The sequence below is a fragment of the Diadema antillarum genome, unplaced genomic scaffold (assembly GCF_040938485.1).
Source record: "Diadema antillarum isolate AM-2024a unplaced genomic scaffold, OU_Dant_1.0 scf00000070, whole genome shotgun sequence".
Taxonomy (NCBI): domain Eukaryota; kingdom Metazoa; phylum Echinodermata; class Echinoidea; order Diadematoida; family Diadematidae; genus Diadema; species Diadema antillarum.
Window position 1 is genome coordinate 3171179 of NW_027270959.1, and position 23546 is coordinate 3194724.

The 23546-nt window shown below is 39.4% G+C and overlaps 1 protein-coding gene across 1 annotated transcript in view; it reads right to left on the reverse strand.

Moving 5' to 3' along the window:
• The window catches only part of LOC139716851 (sushi, von Willebrand factor type A, EGF and pentraxin domain-containing protein 1-like), a 50512-nt gene that overhangs the window by 12705 nt on the left and 14261 nt on the right, over window positions 1-23546 (reverse strand). The window contains exons 8-23 of the mRNA XM_071628384.1: window positions 21236-21478; window positions 17337-17582; window positions 13716-13925; window positions 12768-13072; window positions 10162-10345; window positions 8932-9087; window positions 7813-7974; window positions 7140-7301; window positions 6476-6730; window positions 5993-6147; window positions 5149-5428; window positions 3971-4241; window positions 3169-3379; window positions 1957-2107; window positions 1012-1218; window positions 242-370 (exon numbers count right to left, since the gene is read on the reverse strand). Of these exons, the coding sequence (XP_071484485.1) occupies window positions 242-370; window positions 1012-1218; window positions 1957-2107; window positions 3169-3379; window positions 3971-4241; window positions 5149-5428; window positions 5993-6147; window positions 6476-6730; window positions 7140-7301; window positions 7813-7974; window positions 8932-9087; window positions 10162-10345; window positions 12768-13072; window positions 13716-13925; window positions 17337-17582; window positions 21236-21478 (3327 nt within the window). The remainder of the gene's footprint in view (window positions 1-241; window positions 371-1011; window positions 1219-1956; window positions 2108-3168; window positions 3380-3970; window positions 4242-5148; window positions 5429-5992; window positions 6148-6475; window positions 6731-7139; window positions 7302-7812; window positions 7975-8931; window positions 9088-10161; window positions 10346-12767; window positions 13073-13715; window positions 13926-17336; window positions 17583-21235; window positions 21479-23546) is intronic.

A 23546-nucleotide genomic window follows, 5' to 3' on the forward strand; every position in this document is an offset into this window, starting at 1 on the left:
GTGGCCTTTGATACGAATGCATGGTAATTTGATATCAAAATGTATGAAAACATTCAAGCTTTATTTTGTATGAAACACAAATAACATAATCTGATACGACCAGTGTACAAACATGTCCAAACATGACAAATTTTACTTAATTGTCAGTATCTAAAACTGCGACTACACTTTGAAGGAAAATAACACAAACATAGAAAGACATGAAAAAGAGAAAAAAGGAGGGATATTCAGATGCACTCACCAAATTGGCAACGTCGGCCTGTAAAGCCACTGCTGCAGGCACAAACTGGCTTGCCCATACTAATGGAGCATATGCTGCCATTTTGGCATTGTAGACTGTCACAACCAACAACATCTTCGCAATTGCGTCCTTTTAGAAATAGAAAGACAATGAAACGAAAGGTAGGGAAGTATATTAGGCCTATGGATAGATGATCGTGCCAGTACACAGCGCCAACACCCATTGCCAGATGGGGCGTTATTTTCAATCCTTTCTCTTTCTTTTCCCGTGGCCGATACAAGAGTCAGTGACTATGCACAAGATTCTGACTTTATATAAATTGATAGTATTATTGTTTAAAATCGCACACACACACACACACACACACTCACACACAAAAGTATAGCAGGCCAAATGTTCCATAATCGAAAAGCGTTTTCGATTATTGGACTTTTCCCCTCTTTTTCGGGGGCCTTTTGGCGATAGATATAAGGTGAAATCTATTTTTTATCGTTTTTATAGGATATTTGCCTTGTGGCAAGCCACAGCTTAAGAAAAAAAAAAATGGTTTATAGACCGGTCCATCAGTCGATAATCCCAGATTAATTATGACACATTAGGCTTTCCGTACACAAACATTTTTTTTTTCTAAGTAGAAATCAATGAATTCTGTATCTTGGTACAGTTATCCCTTTGTTTACACGGTAGACACACTTACTGAGACAAAACAATAACAACAAGAATAAAAGTAAATACGTCAATGTGCATTTGGAGGAGCACCTCACAATTACCTTCCACTCCTATCGGGCATGCGCAAACACCATTTTGTCCCATGCAGCTCCCGCCGTTCAAACACTGGATGCCTAGCGCACACGGTACGGCCTCGGTCTCACATCGCGGTCCATACCATCCCTGAGAGCACACGCAGAAACGTCCGGACTGATTCTCCACACATACTCCTCCGTTCATGCAGTATGATGCCTCACACATGTCGATTGCTACCGCAACAAAATTACAACAACGAATCAATAATTGAATGATAAGCCACATTGGAATATCCATCTAATTATTAGCATAATTACACCGTGTTGCCTGCACAAAATTACAATGTCATTATAATATTTATCGTCCGAAGTCCACTTGTCAGATTTTGATGAGATTTTCCGTATTCCAACGTCGCCTCCGACGTCTTCAAGTGGAAAGGAAAAATAAGCAATGATGTTTCCTGAAATTTCCCCTTTTTTGCGTGCTTGTGTTTTCAGAGGAATCTTTAAAAAAAAAACTATCAAAGTGGTTAAAAAATATCGCTCTTAGTTTTGTAGTTGCTACTTCTGTTAAGAATCAATTAATCCGTTGCTAATGAGGACTACAAGCAGAAATGTGTTTTACTTCATTTCAAGTATGTGTGTAACATGTCTAGACATAATATTCTCTGTTTAAATGATGTTACATGCTGTCTTCAAGGAGGCCACATTTATTCGCGTGATCTGTAATTTGATTTCTTTGGACTCTCTTATAGTGTAATTCATTGCACATTAGGCCCTAATTCCAATTCCATTTCATCTGGACATTTGGTCTGTGACAGTGTATGTGTACATACATGTATCTATTAATGACTGAAGTAAAAACACTCCATATAGACCCTCTGCCGAAAAAACAAACAAACAAAAACGTCGGTTAAGTATTTGAAATCATACAAACTAAAATCATCTGGCTGCAGCACAGCACAAACTTACCACCGCATTGCGCGGACGGAGTACGCGCTGTGATTTGACCCCTAATCCCTGTGGACAGCTGAGACCATGAAATGGCGTTGCCAGAGTGTGTGCACGATGCATGTACGTCCAGAATCTCGTCCGGATTCATCGCGTAGTCCCACACATTCACCTGAAAGTAACATGTCAGATCAAACGTTTGCTGAATTCAGCCAAAGCGGTATGATTATTCGAATGAGATGTTCATCTCGTAAATTCAAACAGATTGCAAACTCGCCCACCACCTTGGGTTGAACCTATGGTTTCATGAAGTTAAAGGGATGGACAGTATTGGTGGAGATCAGAATTGGGCTTTTAACTTTTTGCGAGATACCAAGAAAACACTTATGAAATAGTACAGAACATACCATTTTAAGAAGAATTAAAAGTTTATTTGATGAAAATCGGGTTTGGAATGACTAAAACATCCAAAAAACAAAGTAAAAAACGCGATCATAATCAAATGTGGGTCCCACACTTTATTAGAATCGCTCTGTTTTGGATATCTCAGCCATTTCAAAACCAATTTTTGTCAAATAAACGTTGAATTCCTCGTGGAATTACATGCTCTTTCATATTTCATTAGATGTTCCTCATTATCTCACCAAAAAATGTTAAAAACCTGAAATGAGGTCTCAACCAAAACTATACGATCCCTTTAACTATTTCTGGGCACTGAAAAAAAAAATCGACCGACTTAGTTATTCGATTTAGGAATGTATTCCACCATCTATTCATTTTCTCTTCATAGCAGGTATTCGTCTGTTGATACATTGTAGGTCAGCTTTATGAGCTTTAGTAAAATGACTTTATATGGGATAAATGAAAAGAGAAACAGGATAATAGCTAGGTTAGGCTATCATGCAAAGTGTAGAACCAAGACTGCTCATCCTGTTCACCTTAAAGATGATTTCGTACCATCAACCACTGTCAACTACCTTAGCAAAGGAAGGGCAGCTTTAAAAAAATCTGTCGCAAGATTTCGTTTTGTGTCTATGGTAACTGCAATCACTGCACAATGAAATCATTAGACAGTTGGTAGATCTTTCCGTAACCCTATTTGTTCCAATGAGTCAAATGTGCAGAAATATACATTACACACACACACACACACACACACACACACACACACCCCTTTGGATAAGAAATTAATGTCACACACGCAGAGGGTTAAATTAAGAAACATATCCTGACCTGTGTTATTGTCCCGATGAAGGATTCCCTCGAAACATAGGATCCCGCGTAGCTATCCTGCTCCTGGCCAACCACAAACATGCCCCGCCCCCTGATCAGGTTCCCGCGGGACAAATCCGAACCTGAATTTTCTCGGCGTCCGTCGACGTAGATTGCCCACGCCCCCGTCTCGCTGGTCCACGTTACTGTTATAAAGCGCCAGTTACTGTCTCTGAGAAAAGAAAAATGAATTCGAAGCTCAATTTGGGTGTGGATTATAGAAAACATCGAGATGGTATGGCGCGCAGCTACTCGACGGACGGCTTCGTGTCCCCTCCGTAAGATCTGCCAATGACACTGGTATATCTTGCTTCAGCCCACTATCACTTCTACCAGCGGGAACACCTTTTTAATGAGTGTTCTTTGATCAATGAATTGACCCAAATCACCTCAATTTTGACTTACACCAACAGAGAAAAGCGTCCTGCTTGATTATATAAACAAACTTAAACAAAGAACCTATCTTGACAATATGTCATTTGATATAATCTCCTGGTAGCGCCATTTCGAAAATGCTTTCCTGGGATTTATCTAACCTTCAGCTTTGTAAGAACAATTGAATAAGGTAAGAACAATTCCATTCACAGAATATGGAGACCATGCTGCAATCAAAGAGTGAAGTCATTTAATCACTTAGTGACAAATGAAGCAATAATTTTGTGCTCACTGCCGACTGAAATCATACCAGAGGAAGGATCACCCTCACTTTTCGGGCACTTATAGGATTCATTTTGATAGTGCCTATTGAAGACCTTGCGCTCACCTATTTGCCTGAACATACGTGAAAGCTGCCTCGCCATTCACGAAGAGAACGAGGTTGTTATAATCTTGAAGCGTGAGGGCGTTGTCCATATCTTCCTCATCGTTTTGACCTCTCACTGCGTAGGAAACTGGAGTGCCGTAGTTCTCTTGGTCGGACGTTGTCATCCAGAAAGAGAGAGTGAATTCGAAGAGATCTGGTAGGACGCCCTCTAATTCGGCTCGATCTGTCGTTCTGGCCGACGGAAACGGAAGATCGAAATCCGACGACAGCACTACAGACAATACACACAAAATAAACCAACAAACAAAAAGCTCGAACATGGAGTACTTCCTCATATCAACGTATCAAAACTGTCAATGCATATATTTGAAACAAAAGTAATCCCGGTTGACATATGATACGATTTTACTGCTGTAATGGCTTGCCAGGGTCTTTAAAATACCATCAGACTTGTTTCCAATTATAACATTAGGAAATGAAGAAACAACCAGGTATGCCCCCATTCCTTCAATACATATCACGATGAAATTTTGACAAGTGAACATTTTCATTAAGTAAAGCGATCATGTAAAAGAATACTGTATATACTACACTGTATAAAACGTCGTGTAATTCCACATGTAATGAGACTTTATGATTGCCTACTTTAGGGGACACTGAATTCTGAATTCCTTTTTGGTGCAAATCAGTAAAGATCATGATGTCAAACTTTGGAGATCAGCACATCGAATAAATTGTCGGCAAAAATTGTTATGTCAAAAATCTAAAAAAGAAAAAAATGACATCATACACTAGTTGGTAGGAATTCACGAAGGTGGTACAAATGAAAGCATGGAGCGCCAAGTGTCGCACGGAATGTTTCGTTACGAAATTGGTCATTTCGTCGACAAAATGACCGTTTCGTTAACGAAATTATTATTTCGTGGACGAAATGTTCATTTACTCACAAAATGTTGTCATTTCGTTACAAAATAATCATTTCATTGAAGAAATTACTGATTTTTGTAACGACACTTGGCGCTCCGTACTTTTTGTCCAAACCATGGTTTCATTTGTACCACCTTCGTGAATTCGGGCCAATAAGTTTTGTTGTATGTGCATGGCAGGGTTTAGAACACAACCCAATGATATTTCGATTAACTTCCCAGGATGTGACGAGAAGTGATGCTGAAATATACCTTGTTCACATTGCTCTCCGATGAAACCAAGAGGACAAGCGCACTGAAATCCGTTGATGAGATCTTTACAAGTGCCGCCATTTTCGCAACTGACGGCACTGCACTCATCGATGTCAACATCGCAGTCGCGACCAGTGAAACCAGGGGGACATGCGCATTCGTAGTTAGTGATGGTAGAGGTACAGTTGGCACCCCCGTAACACGGAGCTGAAGCACAGTAGTCTTTTATCTCCTCGCAGAAGCGACCAGTGTATCCCGGGAGGCAGCAGCAGGAGAAATCCTGTAAACATAACAACGGGGAATGTGGATGAAGTGGCATAGACAGTGGGCAGGGGTAATTTTTACTTTATTATGCCTGCAATTGCTTGCTAGACAGGGATATTATTGTGCAGGTTACATCAGATGTGTTCTCCAAACCTTTCGGATACTTTTACACCTCAGACAATGCTGAGCAGAATCTCGTAGATGTATCTCGTTCTTATTTCATCAACACACATGCACACATACCTATCATTTCTCACACGGTGTACCCTGCTCAATCATTTGTCAATTAATGGTTATCATATTATCATCAACTCCCAGTAACTCTACAGTAGTTACACGGTCATTTGAGACCGGACTATACGAGAGGTGTCTCAGTAAGATACATGTGGCTTTTTTAAACAGTGATCTTGGGATGAAAACAAAGAGAGGAATGAATGAAATAATAAAACGATCCATTGAAAAGGACGAGTGTATGATTACATTCATTAATGCACATTGGTAATGTCAGTATTGGATACAGAGGGGAAACCATTTCCGATGGATAACACTCGGGAGTGGGAATAAAGTGCAACGCGCTTACCGCCTGTAGATCTATACAGGATGCACCATTCTGACAGGGGTCCGACGCGCAGTCGTACAGGTTAATCTCGCAGTGTTCTCCTGCAAAACCGTCTTGACACTGACACGTGTAGGAGTTCAGACCATCGATGCATGTGGCACCAAATCGACAGTAGGCTGCATTGCAAATATTGATGTTATAAAATAATTTACTGCATTTGCGGAATAATATCTTACTAATTCCCCTGCATGAGGGAAGATAACGGAATATTCCTAGATACCTTCCACTGGACCTATCGTTACGAGGATTGTAAGAATGTTAAACACGAACAGCTGAAGAAGCTTGCATTACAAGAGTGAAAAACTGTACGATCACGGACACTAGCTGAGCTCCTGAGAACGACATACGTTTTCAAAGTCATGGAAAGGCTTGTTTGAACGATCCCTTTATCGTCTGTGTTGTATAAGTCATTCAACGACACAAATCATCGGCGCTATCACTTACCATCTATACAGTCGTCAACGTTTATCTGGCAGTTGGCCCCTGCGTATCCCGTCGGACATTCACACCGATATCCCGCGACGAGGTCCTCGCAACGACCACCGTTTAGGCACGCGTCGTTGTTGCTACATTCGTCGATGTCAACTTCGCAGTGCTCGCCGGCGTATCCCGGTGCACAATCGCAGCGATAGCCATGAGTAAGGTCCACGCAGGTCGATCCGGGACCACATGGTTGGTTCAATTCACATTCATCGATCACTGCATACCAAAAGCGTACGAACCAGAAAATAGATTAAGAGAGAGAGAGAAAAGAGAGAGAGAGGGAGAGAGAGAGAGAGAGAGGGGGGGGGGGTAGGAGGAGGAGGAGGGGAAGGGAGTGAGAGGGTCCTTAGTGTTTAATAGAAAATGTGGAAAGAGTAGGCTCTGTAAGACCAGGAGCAGATATTTTAAACGAAGTCTGTTCTTAATTTGATTCGGATTGAGATGTAACAGTATAGGCTTATATCCTAAGTCTACATTTCGTCTCAATTTGGATTCATCATAGTGATCATAGTTTTTCTCAGTCATTTTTTCTATCCCACCCCCCCCCCCACATCATTTTATGCTCTTTCGTTCTCACTGCAACCTTTCATTCCGACATGATTGGAATATCTCCTCAGGAGCTCACCTTGGCAGTATTCAATGGCGTGCGCACCAGTCTCATGTGTGTACATTCCCGCGGGACAAATGATGCACTGGGATTGTTGGATATCCGGCTGGTAGAATCCCCGTGAACACGGTGTGCATGGTTTGAATCCCGTGTAAGACACATAACCCTTCGGACATGGATCTGTCGAAAGATCACCACAAACATGACAAATGGACACATTATTGGGCTCGTGGTTACGCGAACACTTCCACACCAGCTTTGGATATAGTCATAAAACATGCCTTGTCGGTCACCTGTCTACAGGTGTCACCTTCCGTATACGGTCACTAAAAACAACCCCGCCCCGAAAAGTCGTGTTTAAGATCCTCTCTATAACGGCCACCTGTCTATAACGGCCACTTTTCCGTCTCCGTATGATTGTCGTTACAGACATATTTGACTGTATACTTGCGAAGACGTTCTTCAGACCTGGAATATCTCACTTTATAATGAAACCACCGAGTTTGTTCTTCGCTTGACGGAGAAACATTAGAAGTGTGTTCAGAAATATTATAAAATCATTATAGTAGTTTCATTACAACATTCAGATAATGAGCGGACATAAAGATTAAAAAACGATTCCACTAGAACGAGGGGACATCTACAATTGATAAACACAACGGAGAGCAATTTCGAAGCTTGGTGGATTTACTTGTACATTCGTCTTCGGACGCAGAACCAATGGTCCAGGTGGTGTAACCTTCTCGACAAGGTAGACACGATTTGCTCCCAAACTCCGGCTGGTAGAAGCCCTCGCCACACGCTACGCAGGATTTCACTCCTGAGGCCGAGTAAGTCCCGGGTTCACAGAGGGCTGCGAAGGGTAAAGTCAGTCAGGGGCTGCCCACATTAAATTCTTATTTTCAACTTCGGCTTGTCAGAAATATATGAAAAGATTAACGTATTGAACTAAAAGCACGCACAAGATAATAATACATCTCTCCTGATGCTGCCTTGTGTCAAAATATGCGGGCTTCTTTTTCACAGATCCCATTCCAAATCATTGATTCGAATTATCTTACATGATGATATCATTTTTATTTTCTTGACCAATTAATGCCGAATGGGGTTAACGCACAGGACATAATGAAAACAGGTCTATAAAACGTCTATAATGCTTACAATGCATTACTATCAAGACACAGTGAAAATATATCAAACTTCGATGCGGGATACAGGCCATCGTGCTGAAACCGGGGTGTACAGTTTTTTGTCCCCGAAGAAAATTACAATCGTATTTTCGCATTTAATTGATTACTCCCTATGTGATTAAACTTCTAAGTGCTACTTCAGGGTCTTGAAATACAACATCTTAGCTCTTTTCAGCAGAAAACCCCCATTCAATTTTGTTATTGTAAGTAGTCACAGAGAAATGTGAATTGTTGTAAAGCATGTCATTGGTCAGATTTTTCCAAATTCAGCACCTGGATCCTCTTGGAACTGCATATTGATATGTAAAGATAATGGACAGAACTTGGAGGGAAGGAATTCCTGACATGCTCTACACAACTCCTCATTTCTCTTTGACCACTGAAGCAAATCGAAAGGGGGGTTTTCTGTTAGATGTGGGCAACGAGTTATTATTTCACATCCTGAAATTGTATTTGGATTAATTCACTATTTCTAAAGATGTCATTGCGAAGGGTCCCGTTGTATTTTTTTTTTTTTTGGGGGGGGGGGAGGAGTTCATACTGTATAGGATAGGACAAGTCTGCAAGAAAACGCGAAAGCCGAGAATTGCAATGCTCTTCGGGATAATGGACATACTGACCTCTACATCTGTCTGAAGATCTGCTTCCGCGTGACACAGTGGATGTGCCATCGGAACAATTCTTGCACTGGACTTGTCCGTATTCGTCCTGGTAAGTTCCCACTGGACACCTCTCGCACCTATTGTCACTTTGTCCAGTTCCAGGAGGGCATTGCACTGGTTCCAGGGTAACATTTATGTGGAAAATCAAGAAAAATAAAGGAGGAAAGGCAAGGTTATATCGAATTCACATTACTCGAGATTGTCTCTTGACGTGCGGTAACGTACATAGTAACGCATTCTGTGATTATTGAAGTCCTTGGGAGCAACAAATTTGTAGGTCTACACATCATTAGTGCAACACTGTACGAAATACTCTCTCTCTGGAATGTCACGGTTTAATACCATCAAAGTCCAGACCATATGAGTGGAATACCATTTTTTGTTTATTACAAAATGCCCACAAGAGGACAATGTTCGGATCTCCCATACAATATCTATGTGCTCATATATCCTCAAAGGAGTCTTACATGGAAACCCTGGTTAAAATTAAGACTATACGACATAAAAGGTAAGTACTTTCGATCATGTGGATCTTGTCCAATGTATTCATGAGTGATCTTGACATTTTAAGATGGAGTTTGCATCCGGAATAAGGTAAATTTATTGAAAGAATGTACATGAGGAATGCAGGTCACCTAGATTCACTCCAAGTATGTTTACTGAACAAAAGAGGACTGGTGGTAATAGGTTGTGAAAACTTAGGCAAGGTTTTTCGCAATGGTGCCTTGGTGCGTGTTGGTGGCTCATCGGTTATCAGTCAAAATAGTCATCATCCCTTCCCCTGATAATATACCAAGGCAGAACATTGTACTTAAGTTTCAGTCCAATGCCCATGTTACTCATTTCTTTCATAACTTCCAATTATCAATCGTTAATGTAACCCTATACTGCAAAGAGCACAGTGTCCCACAGTTAACCATAGTCGACTATATGTGAAAAAGCTCGAATTTAACAGTGTGAAGATGATTTCACACTGTGGTGTGGTTTTTGCGGAGTGTTCACATAGTAATACTCTGTTTCACACTGTGAATTGATGACTCACATTGTGTTCACAACGCTTGAACTCAACAGTGTGAAGAGATGTCACACTGTGTTCACACTGTGATTACACTGTTTTACATTGTAGGAGACTGTGTTCTTTCCAGCAGGGAATATACAGATACAGGCCTTGGAAGTCACGCTACTCACAACACAGATCGTCTACCAAGATTTCCCCTGGCTCACACGACACAACGTAGTCATCGTCAACGTCGAAGCTCGTTGCATTCAGCGTGATGTTCGTACCGTCAATCGAGATGTCCCCGTCGGTAAGCACGTTTCGTATCGAATCGATGTATGTATCCAGTGCAATACCTTCGGGTGGTACCCCTCTCTAAAATGCATTAATGTATGTAATATAAATCTTGTGATGTCTGGTAAGATTGAGGAACATTAACATCCAGGGCGGCCTACAGCACAAGCAAGTAAGTAGCTGGTAAAATTTTTTTTTTTTTTTTTTTGCTTTGAGCCTTCTGCATCCTATTAAACATCCTAGGAATAATCTTAATACTTTTCAATACTACATTTCATGAATTTGGAGGGAAAAAATGCCATTTAAGAAACACAAATAAGACTAATGACTGGCATATAGCATAATACTCTTGGCGAAGAGCTTGGTAAAGTTAGACATCATCTCAAATTATCATTGAACAATCTGAAATGAAAGAGTCAACATTTGTTTTTTCTTGTCGCGATGTTGTTTTTTTTTTTCTAAAGGAGACTAACTTTTGTCAGCGCAGGCCAGGAGAAGCCCATTATCCCTTCAAGAACTTTGAATATACATACTGTTTGTATTTTGTTATGTAGTTTTTGTAGAACATTGATTGCCGATATTGCCTTCATAGGAAGGTGGGAAGAGCTGTGAAATTAGTAAACCACAGAAACAAAATTATTACATTATTATTACATAGGCCTATACTTTCACTAAATCATTATTACATATATCAATTTACACAGAATTTAAAATCCCCATTGTAAGATGATGCTGTAACGTATGAAAAAAAATGGTATACTATGAGAATGCTTTGCTGTGTTTATTACATCAAAATTATTGATGAGGCTCTTTGGAGCTGAAATGAGGCGTAAGAAATTTATAGTGTGGTTAGTTATTGATTTCGTTTATGAACAGTTACCCCGATGTTTTGAGGTGTGTAGACAAGTTGTACTTAGTATCATCGAGGTGTACCGATAAATATAATTTCGGAGTAAGAATAATAACAGGAGGAGGCGGTTTGGATGTGAAGGAACTGCAAATTCAAAAGGCCATTTATTGGTTTGTGAGGTGTATTGCACAGATGTTGTTATTATCATGCCGTAAAACTGATAAGCTCGTCTGTTGGATGTTTCATTCAAACAGACTATTTTCTTGTAAAGATGAACGTGGCAGAATGAAGCTTAAAGGAGATGTGACAGGTAGTAGGGATGGTAGAATTATTTTCCCCTTTTGATAATCCAAAACTTAATTTACTTCAGGGATGACCTGGGCTCATCAAGTGCATGTTATTCAGTATGCAGTACCCATCATACGTCATTGACCGTCACAAGTCACGCATCATAGTTACGTCACTCGTCCTTGTTCGCCAATTGTTCAGCACATTGTTCGTCACTCATCGGTTTTCGCATCAACTCAGGCATCGCCACCTCACTCCCCGTTCTCGTCCCGCATGCATGACGCGTACGGCCGACACTTCGTGCTGTGAGCATTATGGGAGCGGACTGGAGGATTGATAATTTGTGGTTCTATTCACCATCCGTAACCCCTTCACATGACTATGAGATACCATCTTTACATTATATGTTTCCCACAACCCTGAAGTAGTATCTATTGTGCAGCAAGTTACCACCTTGTATACATGATGTATAGGTTTGTTGATTTATGTACCAATTGATTTTCACTGTATTTTTTAAGTACATAAGACTGAAAGTGCCAACATTGTTCTAAAAAGTTTATTTCAGAGTATACACTATCTTGTGTGAAGTTACCCTTCTTTGTAGTATTAACATTTCCATTAGCACGACCTAGTTTATTCACCGGGTCACCCAGGGCTAAAAGCTGATAGAGACATTTCACCACCTCATGTGCCACTGTGCAACTGAGCATAAGTGCAATGGTGCATCATACGCTTAATTGTTGTGTGTATTTCATATAATCGGATAGGAGTCGCGAAACTTTTGAGTGTGTATATATTTGTGTGTGTGCGCGCGTGCGTGTGTGTGTGTGTGCTTCTTTTCTAGTCCCCCTTTTTTATGCAATCTGGTAGGTAGGTAGATTCAAAAGTTGATATCAAGTCCGCTTAAAGGTGTTGTCCCCATAGGTAGAAAGACATGCTGTCATTGTGTTCTGGTTACGCCCTGTGCCTCAAGTCACCCCCCCCCCCCCCCCCAAGAAAAGAGAGAGAGAGAGAGAGAGAGAGAGAGAGATGGAGAGAGAGTATCATTGGTCTTGTTTAATTTAGCAGCTGTACAGAAGTAATTCCATATCTTTTTGTCCACGAGGAGACTGCAAAATACAAGCTTAGCTTTTTAGCATGTCTCCTCCATTTCCTGCAACTTTAGTTTAAATTCAATTTTCACTTGCTTTTGTAATGCGTAGTGTTCTTAACTTCACGTATTTTTCTTTGTCACTACATTGTATTGATATTGTGTTATTTTGTGTATGAAAATGTTTTGAATTGTTGGAAAAGAAATAAACGAAATGAAATGAAATGTCTCTTACATGACTCTTTTACATCTGCAGACTATTTTCTTTGGCTTACCTGATCAAAGGTATCTGTGTCTTGTGGTGGAGCCACAACTGTAGCAGTGAATGTGACAGTGAGGACGCCCTCACTGCCCACCTGCCTACGCCGACGGTTCCCCGCCTCACTGCAAGTGACTTGGACACCTTTGATGTTGCACCCCGCGCTAGCGTTGCAGGAGAGTATACCGTTCGAAGACTCGAGCACAAGTGATTCGAAGTGACTCAAGAACTTTTTTCGAATTTTCTTGTTTTCAGTGTCGCAAGGACCAGCGTAGAAGCGGACCCCCTTAGAGAACGTTCGACCGGCATTAGGCGGTATGACTGAAAAGGGAAATGGTTATTGCGTAGGGAATGAGTTTATGGCAGACTCAAGAACAGCATACCGTAATGATTATTGTATTGTGTAATACAAAGTTGATAGTTTCACTGGTCCCGCAACCAATCAATCTACTTAAGATTTTCAATTTCCTAACGTAGAAATTGAAATACTAGAAAAATTTCATGAAGTAGACTTAAATTCATTGGTTTGCAAATCATTGCAAGTAATTTTTGATCTGCCGTTGAAACACATTGATTTGGAATAATAGACGTTTTGTGATCATAATGACAAAACATTAGGGTTGAAAGAGTTAGATATGTATGTATTATCTCAATTTGTTTCTTTTGATTTGTTTCCGATGGAGGATTTTTTTTTGCAAGAGCCAAATTATAGGTCATTAATCAGAAACGGGGAGTTACTATAAATAATTACTAGTTACTATTAATTGTTGTGTTCAGATATCAAGTAAATTTCGTTCTACATAGTGTGCAAACGAAATGGACAAGCAAACTGGGAGATTTGAACGCGTGACATCGTCATCCAAACCTGCATCTCACCAATATCACTAGAGGTAAGCTTTTATAAAGTTGAATCATTAACATCAAGCAAGTTTTGAATTTCTCCAGGACGGAAGGAACCACTCACCAGTGCAATCAGGCCATGGCATAAACGCCGGCCGCAGCGTAGATACACCAGTCACCCATTCCTTCGTGGCGTCACAGATGTATATAGATTCCGGGACGCCGGCGAACGTGTAGTACTTGTTGCACAGGACCGAGCAGAACGTGTTTTCCCCTGCTTCATGACATGTCAGGGCCCCGTCCAGAGGAGGAGGGTAGTACTTACAGGAATGTTCTATGAAGAAATATAGGATTAACAAACGGTATGTTGCACTGAGGGAGAAATACAGTACATTTAATTGGCTTTCGTGTTGTGACTTTCGCAACGCATATGTCAAAACTAATTTTCATTAGCTTGTTTCTCTTTGATTGCATTATCTTTAGATGACAAATTTGGGAACTCTTCTTGCAATTGCTTTTATCACTCTTATATGAAACAAAACGGCTTAAGAAGTGTGAAATTGTCTTAGTGGAATTGATGTTTCAATCAGGATTTGTAGGCCAAACAGTGCCAAATGAAATCCCATTGCCCATGCGTCGATTAGCATATAGAATACGAATTTACACATGAAGGCATACGTCTTACAGAAACATTGTTTCTTTCTTTCTCTCCCTCTCTCTCTCTCTCTTCCACTTAAACGTTTGCAGTTACGCGAGCCTGTTTGCCGATTATGACGCAGATTTCAGTCACTGATAGAAACATTCAAATCCAAACTGACGTTCCTCTCACATTGAGGATTACAATAACTGCAATCTACAGTGCTCAGGAAAAGTGTGTTCTTTTTCAGGTATCAGTGTTTGCTTGTTTTGTTTTGTTTTTGTTTGTTATCTTCTTGTCTGCCCTCATGTTATGTGTGTACAAAGTATTTTTTTTTCTTGAAGCGTCATGAGCACCGAAACTGGACCTGTGCACTATACAAATAACCACTACTGTTATCATGGTTATTATGAATTGAAAGATATACAAGAGTATCCCTTAAAGGAAACAAAAAGCTAAAGAGAAATGTGGATTAAAGGGACATTACAGACGATTTTCATAATTTCACATCATGTAGTACATAAATCAGCAGCTCCATGTATAGATTTATGGAATTCATTGTGGTTCTTGCGCAGAGAAACAATACTTTGAAAAGCCTTAAACAAATTACACTGAACAAGAATGATGACATAGGAGGCTCACATATATCAGAAATGTAGCAGTGTAATTCCACTACAATACTCCTTTTGTTCTGCTTCTGTGAGCCCCAACTCATGCATGCTTATGGTGACCCTGCCATGTCATCATCCTTATTGATTGCAATTTTTTATAAATTTCAAAGATATTCTTAATTTTCATCCGAGTTATCATGAATTCTGAAACTCTGTCCTCAGTATAATTAACTAAAAAATAGCTGTTCAAATGTAAAAATCTGATAATCATCCGGAGGTCTCCTTTAAGTGAAAGCAGCAAAATTAGTAGAGCACATCAGTGAAAATTTGAGGAAAATCGGACAATCGATGCAAAAGTTACGAATTTTAAAATTTTGGGTGTTGGAACCACTGGATAAGGAGACTGCTTCAGTTTATAGGGCTTATACCTGTAAATAAAATGGAATGTCCCCGAACCCTTCACAAAATCGTACCAAAGATACCAAAATAACTTAAGAAAAAATTTGATTAAAAATCAATAATGCAGTTTGGCAAAAAACTGAATAGCTGCAGATATTGAGTATGAATTCCTATACAATTTGCATTTTGGTTGAAAGATAAAAGCTTCTCTCCTGGAATTTAAAGGGACTATATTTCATTTGGTGCATGTACAGAAAATAGATGATTTTTTATTGAAAAGAACTCGCGGTCTGGCTTTGCGGACCCTTGGACAGAGTTTTAGCCAAAGAACCCGCCTTGGAAATTTGATGGATGAAAGGGTATATCTCACTTATCCGGGTTAGTGAAGATGAAAGACCTTATTTCTCCCAGCTATTTTACAGAATTTTTTGAATTTTGAATTTTAGAACACGCCTCTACGGGGAATTATTTACCCATGTGAGCCCTATAACATCATGTGTGGACAACAGTATGAAGAAAATATAGAAATTTCCGCATGCTTTCACTTTTCTAGCGTAATAAAAGAGCACTTCACTAAACTACTTTCAGAAAGCAGAGGGAATAATTGCTACCCTTAACATATGTCAGTATCGAATTGATGGAATGTGTAATTTTTTTTTGGAAAAAAATGAATGTTGGAGAATTTCTCTTTATATTTTCTTTATATTGTTGTCCACACATGACGTCATGAAATGTGGGAGTCTCCTTAGCTATTCATTACAATACCAAAAGTTTAAAAACGACAACGTTTCCATCGATTGTCCGATTTTCACTTTCACTGACGTGTTCTATAACTGTTGCTGCTTTCATTCAATCCACATTGCTCTTCGGGTTTTGGTTTTCTTTAAAACAGTCTACCTGAGCTGTACAAAAAGTGAGGAGGCGGGGGGGCAAGGTATCTTATCCTCATTGCCTATAGTTTTCAAAAGAGGACTGAAAGCTTTTCGTTCCCTTGGTCTCGATTATGAGCATTTTCCTAGCTTTGCTTTGTTTTCAACAGCCACCTCCATAAAATGAAGGTCCCGTGTATGAGAGAGTAACAACTTATGCACGTAAAATATCCCGCTTCATTCATTCATCGCAAAGAGCAGGGTGTTTAAAGGGGCATTCGGGATGATTTTCATAATTTCACATCATGTAGTACATAAATTGACAGTTCCGTGCATGGATTCGTAGAATTTTTGGTTGTCCTTGAGCAGAGAAACCAATAAACTGAAAATCTTAAACAAATTACACTGAGCAGTGTTGATGACATCAGAGCCTCACATATTTCAGAAATGTAGCAGTGTAATCCCATTACAATACCGCTTGCTTACCAAGTTCACCTGTGTAGAATCTATACATGCCTTCTGCTTTTGTTCTGCTTCCTTGAGCCCCTACTCATGCATTCTTATGGTGAGGCTGCCATGTCATCATCCTTGTTCATTCCTATATGTTATAGATTTTGAAAACATTCTCATTCCTCATCCTAATCACTATAGATTCTTCAAGTAAAAATCTGAAAATCATCCGAAGGTCCCCTTTAACCCGGTGAAATGGTCCCACCTCACTTCCAACTGGACCCCATGGAAGACCAGCTTAGCATAGCTGAATATGGGCTATCCAGCCATCTTTTCAGAATGAAATTAACAAACAAGCAAACCTGATATTATCTCATTTCAACTACACAGCTCTCATTTCACTCAACAACGTAATGTCCGCAACATCCAGGTGGTTACCAGCAGTAGCTAATTTCTCGTTTCTTTGAAAGTTGTACACATGTATTCTCTCTGTCACCTGTCTTTCTCTCTCTCCCTCTCTTTCTTTCTCTCTCTCTCTCTCTCTCTCTCTCTCTCTCTCGCGCGCGCTTTATCTATCTACAGAGGATCTCCACTTTTATGAAATGTATTATTGTGTATGTTTGCATATGACTGTTATGTATATATTTTATTGTATCATAAATGTGATTTGTTACAGCAGGGCTCCCTTGGAAAGCAGGCCTTACGGCTTGAATGGGACTACCCTGCTTTTACAAAGAAGACAATAAATAAAAACAAAAATAAAAAAAACAAGCACTCACGTGTTACTGTTATCGTGAATTCACAAGTGTTGTTGTTTCCAGACGGGTCTGTAGCTGTATAAACGACGTTTGTGTCACCCACCGGAAATGGCGACCCAGGTGTTGCATTGTATTTGTCAATAACGATTGTATAATTTCCGGCGTTGTCGACAAATTCTGGTTCTTCCCAGGTGACGTCAGCGTGCGTCGAAGAGGTATTTACTGTGACGTCAGCGGGGCATTCTCTTACCCTCGGCCTTTCTTCGTCTAGGAATTAATACATGCACAGTAAGAATTGACCTTCTTATAAATTTCAAAGGATCGCTTCGAGCCATTATACGCAGCCTACTCATCCTTCATAGAGGTACAATCGATTGCAAGTTTGCGAGTTACAATCGGAACTATTTATACAATTAATATATAATATTCACTATGTACTGGGCGAGGAGAGTGCATAGGAGTAGTTTCCCCGTCAATATCTTCCATAACAATATTCTATCATGCGACATATAACTACAGAACAGTAGAAACATAATTGAAGCGTATAATGGGGTTATCTCAAATAAGTGCAGTGTATTTATAATAATATGACAATTCAAGTAAAATTGTAAAAATTGTAAAAAAAAAAAATAAAAAAAAAAATCTTGGTCTTGTCTTCTCTTGTCAGTACTGCACCAACCGCCGCTGCTGGGCTATAAACGTGCAGTCCCTCATGCATACAGTTGCAGCACTTTAAAATCTCATTTTGGTCCAAGGTGGGTTAAGTGAGGTACGTTCGTTTCCTTACAGAAATTATCCGTCCTTATGATTTCATTATAGGATGAAGTATTTTGTTTTTGAAATGTAAATCACATGACAACAAATTGTTGCACTTGTGATCAATGTAGATGCCACAAAGACAAAAGATCACAGTTAGTTTGTGTGCAAAAATGAGCCACCAATGGCTCACCTTGCACGCACTCTAGTATCTGGTATGAGTATAATAAACTTACTTTTGATGTATAGAGGTGACTACTATTTGGGACATCATTGAAAAATACAATTTATGCTGTCATAGTTTTGTGTTCACTGTCCGCCGTCCACAGGTCGTCTTTTTGTGATTTTAACAGCCTTCTGTGAAGATGGCAGCGCACAACCCCACAGAAAATTGAATGTGAGACACTAACTGGTATCACTCACATTTCATGTCCAATTAGAAACTGAATTTTGGTAAAACCATTGCAATCACAACATCGCATTCAAAATGTCATTACCAACTGTAACACTAAAAGTGGTGACTTCTTACCTAGTCTTCCGTTATTGGCACCTATTTCAGCAATTTTAACATTTTTCTTTGATTATCTTTAGTCGTTATGGCATAATACTATTGCAGGGGCAGATCCAGGGATTTCGTAAAGAGGGGAGCCTTTACAAACTTAAAGGAAAGCGCAGCCACCCTCCCCCATTTTTTTTTTGTTCTTTTCTTTCTTTTGTTTTGACCAAAAAAAAAATGAACTAGAGATTGTAATTTGTCATCACTGACAAATTAAGGTGATCCGATTTTTTTTATCAATGATTCGAGTCCTGATCGCAATAGGCATGACCATACAAGTTTCATCTCTGTTTAGAGACATTGTCCGTGTGATGTTTGCATTCTCATTTAGAAAAGGGAGTCATATCTGCCATCTTTGGTACCAAATTCTGTATACACTGAATAACGAAGATACAGCAATGAATACATATGACCTTTGACCCACCTTTGCACTCCCAAGATTGCATCTGATGAAATAGTGGTTATTTTGTGAAATGATTCTCGCGACATCGTCGATACGTGTGAAAAATATGGGAAAGATAGGACAGGTATTCACTAAGATACAAGATGAAACATTTATGACCTTTGACCCTAATTTACATACCCAAGATGTTGTCCGATCTAGTAGTTGTTATTTTATGAAATAATGTACGAGACATGAACTAAACATGTGCAAAATATGGGGGTGATAGGGCGTGTTTTTCTTGAGTTATTGCAAAGAAAGTTGCAGAAAGAAAGAAATATCTCAATACATAGAAGATATCGTCATCCCGACATCGTATGAAAAAACAAAGGAAATAAAACGATAGCGCAAAGTCTCAGCTACAACATATTAAAATCTGGGAGAAATTCACCGAAGGGTAAGTGAGCTAGTGCTCGATAAAGACAATCATGTCAATTTTCACATTAAAGAAAATTCCCTCCCATAGAGATAACACGTCATAACGAAGATACAAAAAGAAGTACATATGACCTTTGACCTCAAATTGTACAGACAAGATGGCATCTGAGTAAAAAGTGGTTATTTTGTGAAATGATCCTTGTAACATGGTTTTTGCGTATGCAAAATATGGGAAAGATAGGACATGTATTCACTAAGATACAGGGTGAAACACTTATGACCTTTGACCCTAATTTACATACCCAAGATGGTGTCCGATCAAGTAGTTGTTATTTTATGAAATAATTCACGTGACATGAACTAAACATGTGCAAAATATAGAAGTGATAGAGGCCGTTTTTCTTGAGTTATTGCAAAGAAAGTTGCAGAAAGAAAGAAATATCTCAATACATCGAAGATAAGCCTGAATTTCAACCCAATTTTTTGACGTGATTCTGACATCGTATGAAAAAACAAAGGGCACACTTACGGTAGCGTAAAGTCTCAGCTACAACATATTAAAATCTGGGAGAAATTTACCGAAGCTTAAGTGAGCTAGTGCTCGATAAAGATAGTCATGTCAATTTTCATTTCCAGAAAAACTGCACTCCCATAGAGATAACACGTAAACTGGTCAAATTTGACAAGATTACTTTTAATCCATTTTTACGAGGTGATACCGTTATCCAATCAAAATATTGTAATTTTATGTTTGAAAGAACATTAAATAAGCTACATCATACTGAAATCTGGGTGAAAATTGACAAAGGACTAGTGAGATATGCTCGAATGAACTTGAAATTTGATGACGTCATTTTGAAAATTTACTTTTTTTACTTTATTAAGAAATTTGATATCTTTTAATCATTTTGTCAGCATTGCCACCCCATGAAATGACATGTACAACTCATCAGCTTTCAAAATATGTACAGAAAATGGGGGGTCACCGTCCATCCTGACGAGTAAAATCGGATTTAAAATTGGCAGTTTTTTGGCATAGTTGCACTGTATATCGCCATTGACGCGCGCGCGGAATTTCAACTTTGACGGGCCCGTATGACGTCATATTGAGTCGGATTGATTTGAAACTTGGTATAAATATTCCTTAACATTTCAGACATCCGATCAAAGTGAAAAAACTGGAAATTTCAATTGCACATGAGCTGTGCGTGCGTATATGCGCGCGCGCGTACGCGTCCGTCCGATTTTTTCAATTTTTCAAAAAATGCTCCAAATGGTCTGAAACGTGTGCAAAAAAATTTTGAGCTCGATTGGAGCATACAAATATTTCAACGCGCGCGTACGCGCACGTTTTAAGAGAATATATGAATTTTGAGAACATGAGTAGAATGCGCATAATTTGAAATATATGTGACGTAAATTTCATTGAAAAATTTCATTCCATTAATGAGATATGATTGAGAATGTGTTTTCATATAATGACGTCATAGTGACGTCACGGTCGACTGATCACAATGATACATTAGATTTGTCGTCTTTGGGACATGATGCATACATGGTATAATTTTGAAATTGATAGGCAGCGGACTTTCTGAGCTAACCTCTGCACAACTTTTGCGGAGAAATAAAGAAAGAAAGAAGAAGAAAGAATCCGTACAGATACAGAAGGTGATCCGAAGGATACTCGGATCACCTAATAAAGGGGGAGCGCGCCCGGTGCGCTCCCCCTGGATCCGCCAATATATTGTCATGATAATACTTCTACTCCTCAATTGCTCTAGCTCAAACCTGTAATGAGAACTGCGAAGGTGCATTGGCTGGTTTCCCCTGCCATGTCGGTCGCATTGTACGTGACAACGGTCACTCCAATGGGGAAGTCATAGGGAGCCTCGTGGCTCGGTGTTAACGTTGGTGGAGCTCCACTGTTATCAGAGGCCGCTGGATCAGTCCAGTTTACAAGTCGAGTTGGTTTGTGCTTGTCAGTAGTGCCGGTAATATCTCCAGGACACGTTATGCTAGGTGGTTCGGTATCTACGGAAATCGAGACAAAATCACTCGCATTAACTTGGAGAGTTGCATGCTAGATTTGTTGTAAAAGGAGGGAGAGAAAATATAAAACATATGGAACTGCTGAAACAGTTTTACCGATTAAATGAGGTGAACATAGGTTTTGACCACATACGTTGATCAAAGAAGGGGTGCAATTACCTCACAACCCTTTAGCAACTGAAGATTCTGTACTTAATGAGGTATGGCTTCCTGGAAGGTACAGCAATATTGCTCTCATTTCGACAACTTTCTAGACTATGTGAAGTAGCACACTTAATGTTTATTTCTGTACATTAAAAGTTATGTTTATTTGAAAGCCTATTAAAACTTTACGGAGAGAATGGTATGTCACAGATTCTGACGTACTTCTTTAGGTGGTCCGAGTATCCTCTCGGATCACCTTCTGTTTCTGTACGGATTCTTTCTTCTTCTTCTTCTTTTTCTTCTTATTTCTCCCCAAAAGTTGTGCATCGATTAGCTCAGAAAGTCCTCTTCCTATCAAATTCAAACTTATACCATATATGTATCGTCTCCCAAAGACGGCAAGTGAACTAAAATCAAAGTGATCAGTCGACCGTGACGTCACTATGACGTCATTATATGAAACCACATTCTCAATCATATCTCATTAATGGAATGGAATTTTTCAATGAAATTTACGTCACATATATTTCAAGTCAAGCGCATTCTACTCATATTCTCAAAATTCATCTATACCTTAAAACGTGCGCGTACGCGCGCGTTCAAATATTTGTATGCTCAAATCGAGCTCAATTTTTTGCACACGTTTCAGACCATTTGGAGCATTTTTTGAAAAATTGAAAAAAAAATTGGACGGACGCGTACGCGCGCGCACATATACGCACGAACAGCTCATATGCAATAGAAATTTCCCGTTTTTTCACAGTTATCGGCTGCCTGAAATGTCAAGGAATATTTCTACCAAGTTTCAAGTCAATCCGACTCAATATGATGTCAAAAGGGCCCCGTCAAAGTTGAAATTCCGCGCGCGCGTCAATGGCGATATACAGTGCAACAATGCCAAAAAACCGCCAATTTTAAATCCGATTTTACTCGCCAGGATGGACGGTGATCGCCGATTTTTTTTTATATATTCTGAAAGCTGATGAATTGTATATGTCATTTCATGGGTTGGCGATGCTGTAAAAATGATTAAAAGATATCAAATTCTTAATAAAATAAAAAGAGTAAATTTTCAAAATGACGTCATCAAATTTCAAGTTCACTCGAGCGTATCTCACTTATCCTTCGCCGATTTTTACCCAGATTCCAGTATGTTGTAGCTTATTAAATTTTCTTTCATTAATGTAATAACAACATTTTGATAGGATGACGGCATCATCTCGTAAAAATGGATTCAAAGTAAGCTTGTCAAATTTGACCAGTTTACGTGTTATCTCTATGGGAGTGCAGTTTTTCTGGACATGAAAATTGACATGACTGTCTTTTTCGAGCACTAGCTCACTTATGCTTCAGTGAATTTCTCCCAGATTTTGATATGTTGTAGCTGAGACCTTGGGCTTTCGTTCATGTGCCTTTCTTTTTTTCATACGATGTCGGGATTACGTCAAAAAACTTGGTTGAAATTAAAGCTCATCTTCGATGTATTTTCATATTCCTTTCTTTTTGCAATTTTCTTTGCAATTACTCAAGAAAAATATACCCTATCACCACCATATTTTGCACATGTTTAGGTCATGTCACGTACATTATTTCATAAAATAACAACTACTTGATCAGACGTCGTCTTGGGTATGTAAATTAGGGTCAAAGGTCATAAATGTATCATCCTGTATCTTGGTGAATACATGTCCTTTCTTTCCCATATTTTGTACACGTAAAGTCCATGTTACAAGGATCATTTCACAAAATAACCACTTTTTGCTCAGATGCCATCTTGTCTGTGGAAAGTGGGGTCAAAGGTCAAATATACTTCATTCTGTATCTTCGTTAGTGTACACGGAATTGTGTACCATAGGTGGCAGGTCTGACTCCAAATGAGAATCCAAACATCACACGGCCAATGTCC